This window comes from Anabrus simplex, chromosome 4, assembly GCF_040414725.1.
Source record: "Anabrus simplex isolate iqAnaSimp1 chromosome 4, ASM4041472v1, whole genome shotgun sequence".
In the NCBI taxonomy this organism is placed as follows: domain Eukaryota; kingdom Metazoa; phylum Arthropoda; class Insecta; order Orthoptera; family Tettigoniidae; genus Anabrus; species Anabrus simplex.
This window is the reverse complement of record NC_090268.1, coordinates 393,440,399-393,458,384: the sequence shown is the minus strand read 5'-3', so window position 1 is coordinate 393,458,384 and position 17,986 is coordinate 393,440,399. Positions and strand designations below refer to the sequence as shown.

General features: G+C 39.3%; 1 protein-coding gene across 2 annotated transcripts in view; it reads right to left on the bottom strand.

Moving 5' to 3' along the window:
* The window catches only part of LOC136872293 (probable cytochrome P450 49a1), a 95,395-nt gene that overhangs the window by 61,167 nt on the left and 16,242 nt on the right, over window positions 1–17,986 (bottom strand). Inside the window, exons 1-2 of one of the 2 annotated variants that reach the window (XM_067146112.2) lie at window positions 6,693–6,782; window positions 763–945 (exon numbers count right to left, since the gene is read on the bottom strand). In XM_067146112.2, the coding sequence (XP_067002213.2) occupies window positions 763–940 (178 nt within the window). In that variant the 5' untranslated portion in view covers window positions 941–945; window positions 6,693–6,782. Of the gene's footprint in view, window positions 1–762; window positions 946–6,692; window positions 6,783–17,986 lie in introns of those variants that run through there. The other variant, XM_068227306.1, reaches the window with a different exon arrangement.

Sequence of the window (17,986 nt, the reverse complement as noted above, 5' to 3'; positions counted from 1 at the left end):
CAATGGCAAACAACGTCACTCTTCATCTTGCCTCATATGAGCACTGCCATTGGTTTTGTCACTTTTCCCTATAATCGCATAGCCTTGGTGGTGCTGTTTGAGGAACTAATCAGCCTCTGGACTGATGACAGCATCATCATTAAGAAAGTTTCCATTCCCCTCCTTGAAGGTGAGGAGCGGGCCATCTAAGAAGGTAACGCCTTCCCTCTACTGATGACCTAACAGACAGACAGGGTATGGACCTCTTCGAAGTAAGGAGACTAGCTGTTTGACCGGGTGGTATTTTCCGAGATGTCAGTGGAGATTTGGCGTGGAAAGATGTTAGCAGACGAATAAGCTGAGTGGATCTTTTAAAGGATAGGAGAGATACATGAGGTATAATATGACGTTAAAACTAGAATTCTAGACTGCAAATTAGGATAAACATTAATTCATTATAAGAAAGGGAAAGTGTTTATTAAATTTCAAAGTTCTTTGATATTATTATTAGGAAAGGAATAGGTAAACAATTTATAAGGTATCCGTCACCTTAGCGACAGACGCAAGTTGATATGATTGTTTGATTGATTGATTGATTGATTGATTGGTTGATTGATTGATTGATTGATTGATTGATTGATTGATTGATTGATTGATTGATTGATTGATTGATTGATTGATTGATTGATTGATTGATTGATTGATTGATTGATTGATTGATTGATTGATTGATTGATTGATTGATTGATTGATTGATTGATTGATTGACGTGGAACTACTCACCAATTCCCGTGAGGAATGTCGGATCGTTTTCGGATGGCTTGGGTCCTGGTATCTCCTCGAAGGGCCTCACATCTTTAAGATCATGTTGTACCGCTGTCGCACTGGTACATCTGTTAAGGAGCAACACACGAGTTTCTGGATGTAGACTGCAAATTCTCAAGATGCCTTGGCGTATCATTTTAGCTGGAACAGTCAATATGATTGATATTTATTAAAAATCTTTTCAGTCTCAAAGAAGAAAAAACAACAAAAAATGAACTTTCCATTTTGCTAATAGTTATATGTCATAGCGAATAAGGCAGGGGGTTTGGTAACAATGGCATCAGCTGCATGTTCGTCAATTTCCACTCTGCGTTTCACTGTAGCCTACTAGATGGCAGAATAAAGAGAATCTCTCTTGGGCGTATATGGCTGAATTTTGCTGGGTGAACACTAAATGTGTTACCATCGTTTGGGCTTTTAGTTGTGGGGCTTGAACTCATCATCTCCGGAACCACAGAGTCAAGACAAATAGTAGGTCTAAGGTAAATTATGTCACTGATCCCTCGAAAATTTAACTTTTGGATCAATGACTGGAAAGAGAATTTGAATAGTGGTAAGAACTAGGGCCCCTTTCATTGCTCTTTTAATAATGTCGGATCAGGATGGGTATTAAACAATGTATATGGAAAATATCTGGTTTTTGACACCTGACCTCGTTCCATAAAAGAGAAACCTTACCATTCACAGGCTTTCGATGAAATTTTTGTCATTTATCGCGTGTCTGCAGCATTTCCGTGAAGTTGTGTTACTCTCAGCTTTCTTATTGTCGTATCGTGAATGTAGCCTACATTTCGGAGTAAATATGTTTAGTATTTTTTTCATCCAGAATTTTTAAGGCTATCCAGGTAACGTAAGGTGAGTAAAAAAGAAACTGGTGTCCTCAACGTGAGGTGGTGTAGATCTTTTCAAGCGCACCCCATGGAGGTGAGTTTATAGAAGAGTCTCATATATGCAAAATGTATTTAATAACTCGGCACAATTTTTCGGTCCATCAGCAATACATTACCCAAAATCACTATTTTGAAGTCTTGGTCTTATAATATAATCCATATCTCTGGTTAGTGAGACGAAGGTTACAACAACCTAAGCACATCATTTTGCACCATAGTTCAACGTGGCCATAACGCATGCGTTAGATTTGTCCCTGTTTTACCATTGTTCCACTGTATCTCCCGTGCGTTATGCGAACTGAAATGATTGCATTTTAAAAGTGATGGAATCCCCAATATGTCACCACTTGTACTGATTCTAAATCCCCAGCATACCTTGCAGCTCATTTTCACTGTATATCAGTAGGGGAGTGATTTTAGTATGACGGTATACATGTTCAGTCCTGAGCCCTATGGCTGTTTGGATCCTCGACAGCTCCACCATCAGCTGTCATAGATAGGCTAGGTATCACTGAAGAAGCATACTGGGGAAATGAGGAATGATGTAGTTTCCCGTTGCTTTCTTCACTGAGCCAGAAGTTGCCACTACATATTATTCTTCCAAGACCAACAACCGACCCTATGGGCAACATTTTCACACCATTTATAGAAGGGACTGGCTGATAATTATTGGCATTACTGGCATCACCCATACATCAGTCACTTTCATATTGTCAAAGCCAAGGATAAGACTGAGACAGATCTATGAACGTAACAACATTGCTCTGCCCTATACCAGAAGCTATAGTGTACTGTAAATACTAGGTCCCGTCAGCAAAGGCATTTTAGTGTCACTTATTTCACCTTTAATTTTTTTTGTATTCGCTGATTATTTCATGAAAATGAAACACGTAACTTCGTGCATATTTCCTACACTGAAGAAATTTGTAAAAACTTTACTCTATCTTATCCGAAATAAAATCAATTAGTTAAAGCTATCGTGATAGGAACTCGGAAGACAACCGCCGTATTATACACACGAGAGAAGCACGGTGAGATGTATGAAAAGTATTTCATACCACAAATTAAAATTAAGTTAAATGTCATACATACCCACATACATGTTAAAATATAATTTCAGCGTACATTCTGCAAGAATGTGCGAATTTATTAAACGCTACCACAATCCCGCATTCGTAACCAGCCCTGTGGCTTCGTTTGAAGTCATTAGTGTATCAGTCATATAATCACCATCTTGTTCTTCCGCTACTTCTCTTACCTTCCATGATCGCGTCCATTATTCTGCTAGGTGACCTATCCTCCTCCGTTCGCCTCACATGACCCACCACCGTCGCAAAAGCTTCATCAATCGAGTTCATTCCCAACTTGGCCTTTATCTCCTCAATCCAAGTACTCTCCTGCCGTTGTTTCCTTCTGTTTGTACCAGGGATCATTCTTGCTAATTTCATATCCTTTACTTCTGGCTTATAAATAGGAATTCCGGGCTCCACTCAAATTTCACTTTCGTAAAATAAAGTTGGTCTGAAAACTGTCCGGTGTGAAGTTAGTTTCGTCCGGGAGCTCACTTTCAGATTAGAATTGATAGCAACTGCGAGCTCACAGCTTTGCTGCACCTTGATTCAATCTCATTTATTATACTACATATCCTAAGTACTCGAATGACCATCATGTTCCAGTTTCGTATTCCCAACGTCACATTCAATTTTCTTTTCTTCCCTACTGGGATCAGTTTACTGTTGGAAAGGTAATTTCCACTCAATTATTTTCATGTTCCAATACATTACATTGCAAGCTTTCGGGACAGTCTGGCATTAAGTCCAAACTTTGGGCAACAACCAAACTGCTTACTACATTTTTACCTAACTGAATCCCTTCCTGCTATTATATACCCCTTAGTATTTGATCCATATAAACTATGAGTGCCTTTGCTGGCAGGACCTAGTGTTTACAGTCCACTATGTCTTCTGGAAAGGGCTAGAACAATTTTGTTACTTTCATTGATCTGTCTCTGTCTTGTCCTTGGCTTTGACAATATGAAAGTGACTGAGGTATGAGCGATGCTAGTAATGCCATTATTTATGGAGCCAATCCCTGCTATGAATGGTGTGAAAACGTTGCTCATAGGGTCGGTTGGTGCATGCATTTCAGTGAGCTTGGCAGACTGTTATGTAATAGCAACGTCTGGCTCGGTGAGAAAAGCAACGGGAAACTACCTCACTCCTCATTTCCCTAGTACGCCTCTTCACTGATGCCTAGGCCTTCTATGACAGCTGATGGCGGTGCTGTTGAGGATCCAACCAGCCTTAGGGCTGAAGACTGAACATACATACATACATGCATACATAAACTATGAACAAAAAAAGGTGAAAAATTGCAGGCTTTTCTAACCCCAATAAGTACCTTGAAACAAGTACTCATTCTACCATCAGTTCTTACCGCAGCGTAATTGTCAACATAAATGCCCTTGATTGCTTTCAATAATCTACACTTTATCCCACAGTGCAGCTAACAGAAAATAGCTCTTCAAGTATTCTCTACCAGACAGACAGGGCCTCAAACCGGCCCTCGTGTTCAGGTTAAATTACCAGACCTGGCCGAGAATCGCATCTGCGACCCTCTCAGTGAGGGATGGGTTCTCTAGCTCTAGACCGCGAGGCTAGCAGATACAAATTTTATGGTAAAAATATATATTTTAATTGAATTCCCTTTTATAAAATGGTATCAGATTTTTCATAAGTGGAAAATGACCATAAGTATGCCTTACATGTCTCTTGGTCACACCAATCCACCAACGGTTTCTAATGTTTGATGACCGCCAGTCAGCCTGCACGGTTGCTAGGTAACACTGTCTGGCCAAACATCCACAAATACATCACAGCCTGCACGGTTGCTAGGTTACGCTTCCGTGATATTTTGTTTCATGACACTATTTCGTTACACAGATTTTCGGATGAACTGCAGCTCTGAAACATATTTATGTCAAAAGATATTTTCTCCGTATTACTGCGAAAAACCCGAGTACTATTAAATATATATTTTATAAACGTCCATATATCTATCTATCTACCTATCCTAATCTGTTTACCTTCCAGGTTTGGTTTTTCCCTCTGACTCTGAGAGGGATCCCACCTCTACCGCCTCAAGGGCAGTGTCCTGGTGCGTGAGACATTGGGTCGAAGGTTACAACTGGAGAGAATGACCAGTACCTCGCCTAGGTGGCCTCACCTACTATGCTGAACAGGGGCCTTGTGGGGGGATGGGAAGATTGGAAGGGATAGAAAAGGAAGAGGGAAGGAAGCGGCAGTGGCCTTAAGTTAGGTACCTCTCGCCTGGAGGGGAAGTGGGAAACTACGGGAAACCACTTCCAGGATGGCTGAGGTGGGAATTGAACCCACCTCTATTCATTTGACCTCTCGAGGCTGAGTGGACCCCGTTCCAGCCCACGTATCACTTTACAAATTTCGTGGCAGAGCCGGGAATCGAACCTGGGCCTTCGAGGGGTGGCAGCTAATCACGCTAACCACTACACCACAGAGGCGGACACGACCATAAAAAATTGATATATTCCACTTTGTCATGTTAAAATTGCCACTAATATTCTATCATCTTTAAAGCCGAGTTTTCATCAAAATTTTAAAATCAGTTTTAGAAATTTGCTGAGATTTTACATGGTAGTATTTTTATTCATGCTAAAAATATCGTCTAGGGTCTTTTCATTGACACAAGTTATTTAAAAAATAGGTAGTTTAGTAAAAATGAGCAAAACAGAAAGGAGAGATTAATTATAAACAAAAGTATGTTTTCTGAAGGAATATCTCAGATGTTCTTGATTATATTGTTGGTAAAATTATTTGAATCATTTCAACTTAAAAAACATGAATTGTAATGATTATCATAATGTGCCTCACTTACTGTGTGCAGGCATTTTAATTTCACATTATTAGGCTGCCTGACTGTCAGTTTCCGTTTAACTGTAACAATGATCACTCTTGAGTGGCCTATGCCTGAGTATTTTTTAAGGTAAACGTCAAAGGAGTATCTAGTGATATATTACATGCTACCATCGTATGAGACGGACCGAGCTCGATAGCTGCAGTAGCTAAAGTGCGGCCAGTATCCAGTATTTGGGAGATAGTAGGTTCGAACCCCACTGTCGGCAGGTCTGAAAATGTTTTTCCGTGGTTTCCCATTTTCACGCCAGGCAAATGCTGGGGCTGTACCTTAATTAATGCCACGGTCGCTTCCTTCCCACTCCTAACCCTTCCTTGTCCTATCGTCGCCATAAGACATATCTGTGTCGGTGCGACGTAAAGCAATTAGCAAAAGAAGCGTATGAGACAGAAAGATGGAATGGACCCATTCCCGCTTTTCAGATACACGAGTCCTTCTTCCGTTTTGAACCCATAATATCGGTGCCTACCGAAGCCGACACTGTACCACTTATCTGCTCAAATACTATTTAACCGCAAAATGTTGACTTGAGAATTCGATGAAATTTGCAGGAGAAATTTAACTTCCTTCCTAAGAAAATGTTAATGAATGCATGTTATTCCATATATTGGCAAGCCGGGCAGAGTGGGTCAGACGGTTAAGGCGCTGGCTTTCTGACCCGAACTTGACAGGTTCGATCCTGGCTCCTGAACTCATTTTGTTAGCTTCTGTACGTCTTCGTTTGATTTCTGTCATTACTATTTACTATGCTAAGCATACAACGCTATATACTAACAAACTGGCCAATAATTCCTCTGTAGTCATTCTCACCACGCTTTCAAATTTGTGGTCTTCTCTATGTACCCTTAGAAATATAAACACTGATGTTCATGCTACATTATTCACAGATCTCACAAAGTTTCATAGACTACAATGCTTTTAACTGAAATTACCGGTAAAAACAGGTCATCAGTACAGGCTATCAAATGAACTACCATCCAACTCAATCTGCATCAATACTACATCTTATTTCCGACTGAATCGATTTGCATATTATGAAAATCTTACCTCAAACTCCTATGTCAGTCAAAACTGCAATCGTTCTGGCTCAGAGCAGGACCAACGGCAATCACTGACAGATGCTAAAATACAACTGCGGCTACTCTATAAATATCCAGGTGTGGTCTCTTGCTTATCTGGACAGTGAATTACATCATCCGTAGATGATTTTTATTTGTACTCGAGAATGATGACTTGACTAAAATCGAAATCCTCTCCAAGGCCACGCGAGTGCGAAGATTAATTTCAATGATTGTCCGTTTTTGACAAACGCCGTACAACTTGTACTTACCTTTGGCTAGTCCACTCTACAAAATACATTGTGCAGTAAATACACAAGATTAACGGCGATTGATAACCTTATACCAGGGATGGCGAACATATGCCACGCGTGTCACTAGGTGACACGGAAACACGATTTCGGTGGCACACCACATGAACATAATAACGCTTTTTATGTACGTCTTGTACTATAGTCTATACATATCTCTTGCATCGTATAGTCATAGTGTTTCAGACTTAAGAAATAAATATCTAAAATCTAAATATAGTTCCATTCGGACGCTCGTTATGGCAAGACTGCAACACTGATAGGTCCGGAAATCAAGTGAGATAAATGTCAGATGCGGTCGGCGATACATCCGCTCTCCCACATCAGTCAATTAGCGAAGTTCGACGTTTGTGTGGTTGCCAGCAGCGCATACGTTTTCTTAGTGTGTAACTTAACTGTTTTTAATTTTGTAAGACGAATAGTTGCCAAGAGAGTTATCCTAATTACGAGATTTGGAGAAAATATCACACTTTATTTCAAACCCTCATATTGCACAAATGAGTAATATTAAGGTCAATTTTTTTGAGTAGTTAGAAATGGAGTTGACAGAGTTTCAAGAAAGCAGTACATGGGTGAACAAATTCGTACAAATTGATGAAGCATTGGTGTGTTACAATGGGCGCTTATGTTAGGTATTCTAAAAACTTACATATTTAAAAATATATTTTTGCAGTATTGGCAAATACGACCAAGGAACATGCAAGCAAAAGTATTATCTTACAAGATATATGTAATAAAGTAATAACGTATTATGAAATATAATTTGAAATTAGGGATGGAAGTCGGGGGTGGGGAAGAGCGTGGATTGTACCTACTCCAAAGGAAAATAACTGGGCCGATGACATTCGATGTCAGGCTCCTTAAAACAACAAGCATTATCATCATCAAGGAAAATAACTAGTGGCACAGTAGACAGTTGATAATAATAAACCAGACTTAAAATGGCACACTGTTTAGAAAAGGTTCGCCATCCCTGCCTTATACCTTCCCTTATTAATACCACAATTTGAAAATTAGTATTTCATAAACGTAGGTCAACAAGACAGTACAGACATGGAAAAGTCAGCCATAAGTGATTTCATAGGCAGCTCACCTGAAACCTACATAATGCAGTGAATGGTGGAAACCGAAGAGTCAAAGAAATTTAGATTCTAATCAGTCCAAACCAAATGAGTAAAATGACGATGAATAAAAGGGAAAAAGTTAGTTTCGTGTTGATTTTACTTATGATTTAGTCATTCATTCTTACGAGATAATCTATATTTACTTACGTTGTACTAATTAGCACGTGAACTCACGTGAATTTTCAGCCTAGTGGCTTTCTATTCAGAGGGTCTCGGGTTAGATATCCGGTCGGGTCGGTGATATTACTCTTAAATGGCTTGTTCGCAACATGACAAAATTTGTGGTTCTGGTAAGGAAATCGCCAGTTTGTTCGTTTGTGCTAATGAAGGAATATATGATTAGCGTGCTTGTATTCAAATACGTGACCAAGATTTTACACTGAGTAGTATTTCAGCTTCAATTATAAATGATTCAGGATTTCTGAAATCCTAATATAAAGCTATTTTCATACACTATACGTGTTAGCAAAATAGGTTTGTAGAATTTAAAATTCAGTTCATGTAGTTAAAACATCATTTTCAGTATAAAATATTTCTTGTTTTGATATTGAACTATCGCTATTTATCTAAAACGGACACGAAGGTTTATCTGCTTTCCCATTTTCACATCAGGCAAAGAGGCTATATCGTAATTAAGGCTTCGTCCGCTTCCTTCCCCCTCCCAGTACGTCCCTCCACCATCCTCGCCGTAAGACCTATCTGTGTCCGTGTGACGTAATGCAAATTGTAAAAAATAAAAAAAACATTTTTTTTCTTGGAAATCTCAAAAAAGGTTTCCCAAAGTACTACTTCAGGAAATTATAATTTATTAGGTCAGATTACTCCCCACACTCTGAAGAAATAGGAAGAAACATTTAGATCAGTAGGATGAGTGGATTCAGAGATAACTAAATAAGGATTGGAACACCAGATGAAACCATGATTAAGAGAGACATTGTACACGTAAAGGTAAAACTTCAAGAATTAAGCTGTCAACTGGAACTCACCTCCCTCCCGAGTACCCTGTTATCAACATAAGAGTGTAACACACAACTTTCAGATATTCATTGATTTTATGCGCTTTTGGTCTTAATTTATTCATTGTCGTTATATACTGACGATAACAGTACAAACGCTTTAGAGACTGGCTCGGTACTAATTTAGAAAATGTAATGATAATATTCTACTGAAGGGATAACGGCAACCGAGCCATAAAGTTATGAATCATTAAAAGATCTTCTTTTTTTTTGCTAGTTGTTTTACGTCGCACTGACACAGATAGGTCTTACGGCGACAATGGGACAGGAAACGGCTAGGAGTGGGAAGGAAGCGGCCGTGGCCTTAATTAAGGTACAGCCCCAACATTTGCCTGGTGTGAAAATGGGAAACCACGGAAAACCATTTTTAGGGCTGCCGACAGTGGGATTCGAACCTACTATCTCCCGAATACTGGATACTGGCCGCACTTAAGCGACTGCAGCTATCGAGCTCGGTCATTAAAAGATCCGCCTCCGTGCACATTACACATGTAATGTGAGAAAATATTTTTTTCAGACAGAGTAAACATTTAAAATACCTTGATACGATGACTGGTGCAAGTATTTTGATATGATGACTGGTACACATGTCTATCCTCTTATCGTTGTACGACTGAACAAGGAACATCTTCAGTTTTGTGGGTATTTTTGAATCTAGGGGATACATAACTTTTATGCCCCGCATCCTCCGTGTGTGTGTAAACTGGGTCGTTTGCGTGTTATTTTAGCGGCAAAAATTGCTGCTTTATAACGTAAATTGAAACGAAAAGCCTCCTTTACGTTAGTGGTCACAGTGATTAGCGATTCAGCTCGTAGCTTCTGTATTATTCTAGGACTTCAAGACATTTTGATCAGAAGTTCGATGTACTGTTACGCAAATTGAATTCATTATGGTGACGGAATTCTCATTACTAGTCTGTGTTATAGCGAATATGACCCTGAAAGCAGGTCGTCCAGCGAAAGCATTTAACACCGATTTCACGTCATGAAGTGCGTATGCTCTGCTGATCGAAAGGGTATCTTCTTAATCAGCCACATCAGTAAAGACAAAATTCGCCGGAAATTGGACATCACGCCAATTGAGCGTAAATTGGGGTAAATGACTCTCCGTGGGAAAGGTCATCCTTCTGTCTTATGCTCTTCTGTTCGAAGTAGCAACTCATTAATCTGCCGGATCAGGAAAGAGACTATTCACCAGAAAATGTGCACCGTACCAATTGCGGATAAAATGCTGGATTCGAGTCCCACTGTCGGCAGCCCTGAAGATGGTTTTCCGTGGTTTCCCATTTCCACACCAGGCAAATGTCGGGGCTATACCTTAATTAAGGTCTCAGTTGGGATGGTCATATTTTACGTGAAGCACCTTCCGCAGTAGTCAACCTCATCTTCCACTTTTACGTAAACCGTGATCGTCCAGCTGGGGAAAAACTAGCATGATACCTTAAAAGTGGACATAAGGGACTTTGGATTGGATCCGAATGACGCCCACGACCGTGAAAAATGCTCAAGAACGCTGCACCTCGGGGTACGAAGCTAAGTAATCGTTATGATGATCCCCCTCGTGAATTCCTACAGCTGTGCCCTCAAAGCCAGTCATTTCATCGGCTGCAAATTTTGAGAGTTGATAACATTTCGTTTCCTACGACCTGGTAACTGTTGGTATTATGGTATTACCTACATTATCTGCCTTTCTGAAAAACAATCTCTTGCGACTTCCATTATGGGGGCACGCAGCTTTAATGCACCTTAGGTGAGTTTATCGGTTATAATGGATTTTTACCTACACCTCGAAATTTTGTACTTCGTAGTACCAGTTGAAGTGAAACGGATGGACTCTAAAGGGGACGTTATTTGGGTCATCAGTTCAGAAACTGGTTTGATTCAGCTCTCCATGTCACCCTATTCTGTGCTCATATATATATTTATTTCTACATAACTACAACATCCTACAACTCATTCTCTCACCAATTCGATTTTTCATCCGTTGTTCAATTTACCCCTCTTACCTTCAGCGTTATTCTGTAACACCGCATTTAGAAAACTTCTATTCACCTTCCTTCTAAGCTAGTTATCGTCCATGTTTCACTTCCATACAATGCCACGCTCCAGACTCATGTCTCGAAAAACGTCTTACCAATTCCTATACCAATGCTCGAAGTGAGAACATTTCTTTTCTTAAGAAAGACCTTCCTAGCTTGTGCCATTCTGAATATTATGCCCTCCCATTATTGGTTATTCCACTACCGAAGTGACAATATTTAGCTACTACCTTTAAGACTACATTTCCTTATCTAATATTTCCTGCGTCACCTGACTTCATTCGACTGCACTCCATTACTTTTGTTTTTGATTTATATAATTTCCTCTTGCACTTCTTCTCCATGACTATGTCCAATACCATTCACTACTTACAGAGGTCTTCTGCAGACTCAGATAAAATAACAAAATCTTCTGAAAATGGCAGAGTTTCCATTTCCTCTCCTTGGATTTCGTTTTCCTTTACCAATTCCTGTTTCATTATCATTACCGTCTGTTTTATAAGATAGAGCACGATTTTGTAATGTACAAGGAGTGCATGTTCTTTATCTTTAACGTGAAAGAATATACGTTTCTCAGGTAAGTCCTCAAAAGCATATAAGTTATTATGTATGTTTAGTCCTCAGCCGGTTGGATCCTCAACAGGTCCGCCATCATCTCTCATAGATGACCTACGAATCACTGAAGAGGCGTACTAGGGAAATGAGGAGTGAGGTAGTTTCCCGTTGCTTTCCTCACCGAGCCCGAAGTTGCTATTACATATCAGTCTGCTAACAGTCATAAAACATGAAGACCAAGAAAGTAGACCAGGTATAACGTTATACTTCAAACTGCACATCTTTACAGTATCATAAATATCATAAATATTTGTCCAAAGCAAATGATATTCCTTACGTCGATAGTGATTCAGAGTAAGATGATATTGGCTTTGTTAATAATAAAAATGTTATAGATCAAGTTTTGAGATTATGCAATAACTTGTGTAATTTATAAAATATGTTTTAGTTACAAAAATTCCCTATCTTTTAACATAATTCCTCTATTTTGTGTTATTTATATTTTAAGCTACGTTATAAAAATACAGGGTCATTTCAATAAATTCAGGGAAAAACAAAAATGGATAGAAGATATAGTACTGTGACTTATTAGAAAACAATTGTATGTATGAATGCGTGGTACTTCCAAGCATTTCTTACCAACGTCTTCAGCTGTAAACAGTCGTAACTTTCAAAGACATGCTCTAAAGGGAAATGAAACATTATTTCAGGCAAACACCATTTAAACACAAGGAAATATATATGCTTCCACAAACTAACAAACTCTGGAGGAAAATCGACTCTGTTATTTGACTGGAAGTTTTTAAACTTCAAAATTCACCGCCGTAAACACTGCTTCATTGAGTTACGTCAGTTTCCTTCTCGTGGCGGGTTTAATTGTTTTCTTTTGCACTTCATTGTTATAAATCGACTTCTTCCACGCCCGTTATTTTCATGAAAATTGTTTGACGGTCATTATTATTATCATTACCTGCAGTAGCAGTAGTAGTATCGGTATCTATACATTGGATATAGACGTAGACCAAGAGAGTTGGCTACGAGCTTACTTTCTTTCAGCTGTTAGCTTGATTTGCTGTGCAGCTCGGGATATGTGGGTCTTAGTAATAATAATAATAATAATAATAATAATAATAATAATAATAATAATAATAATAATAATAATAATAATCATGATGATGATGATGATGATGATGATGATGTTATTTGTTTCATGTCCCACTAACTACTTTTACGGCTTTAGGAGACGCCGAGTTGCCGGAATTTAGTCCCGAGGAATTATTTTAGGTGCCAGTAAATCTACCGAGGTAGTTTCCCATTGCTTTCCTCACCGAGCCAGGAGTTGCTATTACATATCAGTCTGCTACCAGTCATAAAACATGGAGACCAAGAAAGTAGACCAGGTATATTTTATACTTCAAACTGCACATCTTTTCAGTATCATAAATATCATAAATATTTGTCCAAAGCAAATGATATTCATTACGTCGATAGTGATTCAGAGAAAGATGATATTGGATAGATAGTCCCTCAATTGCAGACTAAATTAGACCTCGAACCAGTCCAAAGATCCAGCCAAAAATCACTGACCCTTCGAAAATATAACCCGGGACCTCCGGCAGCATACTACTCGTACACTATGGGGCCTTAACCTTGTACGGGTTATAACATCAACATCTGACTTAATTGAGCACCTTCAAATACCATCGGTCTGAGCCAGGATCAAACCTGCCAAGTTGGGGTCAGAAGGCCAGCGTCTCAATCGTCTGAGCCACTCAGAGCTTACTTTCGGGATATATTCAGTTCGAGCTAGGCTGCCCTCAGCCCTAAAGGTAATTTTCGTCTTTTCACATTTTCACTTCAGGCAAAGCTATAGGCTACTTTAAGTAAGGCAACGATCGATTCCTTGTCATCTATATAAATAAAATTGTTTCTGTTTGTCTGTTTGTCTGTCTGTTTGTCTGTTCCACCATCACGTCGAAACGGCTGGATAGATCTCAACCAAACTTCATATTTAGAGTATACTGACCCCGGGGAAGGTTTCGATATGCATATCATTTTAAAATCTTTGAAAAGACGGGGGTTTTATAGGAAAAACGGTTTTCCTCCATTTTCTCTTATACTATTATAGGCAAAATATCGAATTTGTCGTATAAGGACGAGACAAAGCTCAATTTAATCCTCTTGACGCAAAGAACAAAACTCGGTAAGCCCTGCGGGCCCGAAAACCATGTTTTAAGGCCCTAAAACCAACCGTTACGGAGATATTGGCACCACACTACCCCTGCTCTAGGAATCGGATAAAGAAATGAACTGCCGTAACCATGGCAACGTCAGCTCCAGGATTCTAGAGCAGTGAGATTATGCATGTACGTTTGGGCATAGCTGTCAACCAAAATAGGTACAAATAAGACTTAATATCTGGGAAAAAAATATACTGTTGTGTAAGGCACTCATAGGACTCCTTTGGGCGGGGATGGAAAGGGGGTGAAGAACGAGTGTAAAAATCTTACTATATATAGAAATGGAAGTGTGTGTGTAAATGACACATCTCCAACTAAACCACTGGAGCAATTTCAACCAAACTTGGTACACGAATCACTTACTATCGGGAGACAATCACTGTGGGGGGTAAGCCATCCCTAGCGCCCTTAAGGGAGAGGGTCAGGGGGGTGGTAGTTACAATAATAATCGAGAATAGTGTCGAATTCATAGTTTTCGGGGTCGCTGAGTTGAAAAGTGATACTCTAGAATTTTTTTAAAATCCAGCCCCCTTTTAGGTTGGGAGCAAAGGGTGGGGGGGTGGGGTAAGATATAGAAATAATTAAAAACAGTTTCGAATCCATAGATTTCAGGGTCTCTGAGATGAATAGTATTACTCCGGATTTTTTGCAAATCCAAGTGGGGAGCGAAGGGGGTGAGATATAAAATTAATCGAAAAACTACATATAAAAATATTATCTTCTTCTTCTTACTATATATAAAAATTGATGTATGTGTGTGCGTGGGTGTGTGGGTGTGGGTGTGTATATGACACATCTCCTCCTAAACCACTGGAGCAATTTCACCAAACGTGGTACACTTATCAATTAGTATCAGGAGACAAACCGCGTGAGGGTAAGACACCCCTAGCACCCTTTTGGCAGGGGGCGAGGGGAGTGGTATAAAAATAATCTTATAAATAAAGTTGTTCGTTTCTGTTTGTCTGTTTGTTTGTTTGTTTGTTTGTTTGTTTGTTTGTTTGTTTGTTTGTTTGTTTGGCTTAAGTGCGGCCAATATCCAGTATTCGGGAGATAGTAGGTTCGAACCCCACTGTCGGCAGCTCTGAAAATGGTTTTCCGTGGTTTCCCATTTTCACACCAGGCAAATGCTGGGGCTGTACCTTAATTAAGGCCACGGCCGATTCCTTCCAACTCCTATCCCTTCCCTGTCCCATCGTCGCAATAAGACCTATCTGTGTCGGTGCGACGTAAAGCAACTAGCAAAATAAAAAGAATAAAAATGTTTGTTTGTTCCACCATCACGTCGAAAGGGCTGGATAGATCTCAACCAAACTTCATATTTAGAGTATACTCACCCCGGGGAAGGTTTCGATATGCATATCATTTTAAAATCTTTGAAAAGACGGGGGTCTATAGGAAAACCACAACGGTCTTCCTCCATTTTCTCTTATACTATTGATTTTCTGCAAACTCTGTGGACCGTATGTGAAAGGTCTCTTCATCACAAACAACTTTCGTTGTGTTCATAATTTACCTTACTCTTCAAATGACGGAGAAATTTACTATTTTCTGCCGATACCATGCTCGGCATTGAGGGACCGACAGAGCGATAACGAATATATGGGTTACCATGGCAACGTCTCTGACTGCTTGCCAGCAGGGAAGTAACGTATTGTCATTTTCCTCATCATTCCTTTAAATTCGTGGTTGTTCCTTGGGTAGAAAGCAAGAGAGTCGTCAATCGGCCATTCTGCGGGATATTGGCGGAATATCATTGGAGGTTATAACCGTCCTCGAATAGCATAAGTAATAACACAAATATTCATCTTCTTATCTGATTACCTAAGAATCCCTGCGCCTAAATTTCTCTCCGATTACCGCTTTCTTATATCCATAACTCACTCCGGAATAATTTATTGAGGAGCATTTGATTTTCCAATACATTCACTTGGTATTTATATATTTGTCGTCATCCGGATGTCCTCTGTTATAATCTATTTTCTATTAATTTCAACTTACTAAACTGTATTACTTTCTTCCTTAATTACCACGTATGTATGCGAGTGCTAATCCCGAATGCTGTACACTCTTTCCTTTGAGGAAATATTCTAAGCTATGCAAATGTATAACTTCTGGCCCAGGAAAATTCCGAAATATGGATGCAATTTTAACGGCGGTGCAGACCTTCGTTTCGGGGTAATTGGTGGCTAATCAGTAAGTCGTATCAAAAGTCACAAAGCAAATTGCGTTTCATTTTGGAGAGATCTACAACTTTTGTCCTGTGACTTTTCGTCGTATTTCTATCCCTAATACATTAAACACAAGTTGATTTTGTACTTTTACACGTATATGTTATCATTTGGCACACTTATAGGAAAGGTAGAATCATGACATTCGGCACGCACATTGACATGACCATTGGCAATGTTATAGCCAAATTTTATGATTCTAGCTGTCACATGAGAATCAAAAATATAAAGTAGCATTCAAAAACTGTACAAGATTTCACCCCATTCAATGACTCTAACTCAATCTAACCCATAAATAAAGGAGATACGAGAAGATGTCATAGGACCAACCATGTAGAGCACTGAAAGGGGCGTCTGATGGTGAAGTCCGTTTGTAGATACGTCGTACAGTTGCAAAGCAGTAACTATCGAAATAAAGGTCTACACTTCTAGAGTATGTCTGTACATTGACAATTTTGGCGAAATTTCCGTACAGTTATCCGTTTCAGGTGTAATAATGACCATCTGCATATATTCTGTTTTGGTGTCTGTCTGTTTGTTTGTTTGTCTGTTTGTCTAAAACTTGGAAACTACTGGATATATTTCCACCAAACTTGATATTTAGAATCCATCTGTCCTTTGGTAGGTTTTAGGGCAAGTATTGTTTCTGAATCCCTGAATTGACTGGGGGATTATACGAAACCGAAACCGTCATTTTGCAACCAAACTTAATGTAAATTTAGCTGCCGTAATGGAAATTCATTTCTAGGCCTTTTTCCTCGTGTGCATCATTTCAATACGAGGATTAATAAGGGAGATATCATTAACGGACCGTTTTCCGGTACAAGTCCCACCGGACTTAACTCAAGAGCGGGTGCGTGTAAAGCGTATGTTTTACAACTTGAAAACTACTGAAGATATTTGAGTCAAACTTTATATTAACATCCACCTGTCCAACGGTAGGTGTTAATCGTCAATAACATTTCATGTTCCTGGAATGGACTGGCGGTTTATAGGGAACCGAAATGGTGATTTTACTCTTCCAGAATATATACAGTACAAGACCAACCTGACTGGAAATCGACCAAACATGATGGAATTCCATCTCTAAAACTTTTTTTCATGTGCATTTTTTCGACAGGAGGATTAATAAGGGAGATATCATAAACGGTCCGTTTTTCCGGTTAAGTCCAGCGGATATAGCCCAAAAGGTGTTGTACGTGGAGCAGGTTCCTTATTTATCTATGTAAATAAAATCGTAACTACTGTGTGCCTGTACATAGACTATTTTGTCGAAATTTTCGTACAGCTACACGCTTAAGGGGTAATAATGATCATCTGCATATTTTTTGGTTTAGTATCTTGAAAGTTCTACTTTTTACACTTCTCACTGAAAACCCAGATTGCGGCATAATCTGCCAGTCGAGAAAGAAAACTGAAATTTGGCAAAATTTTACGACTTAGCCTGTAACGGGCGGAAAACTTCCAAGAGCTTTAAATTTTTCCCTTTCTATCCCGAAGAATATCGAAATATGGAGGCAATTTTAATGATGGTGCAGACCTTCGGGAAGTATCATCACATAACGGATGGCACAATCCCCGTTCAATTTGGAGTGATCTACAACCTTGGTCGTACGACTTTTTGTCGTATTTATATCCATTTTACGTTTGACTTTTCTCTATTTCTCGATCTTAAGTAAAGTAGTACTTTTCACATACATAATTCATACCTTCCATCACTTAGAGGAAAGATAGAATCATCATACTCTACACGAAAATTGGTCCACCCAG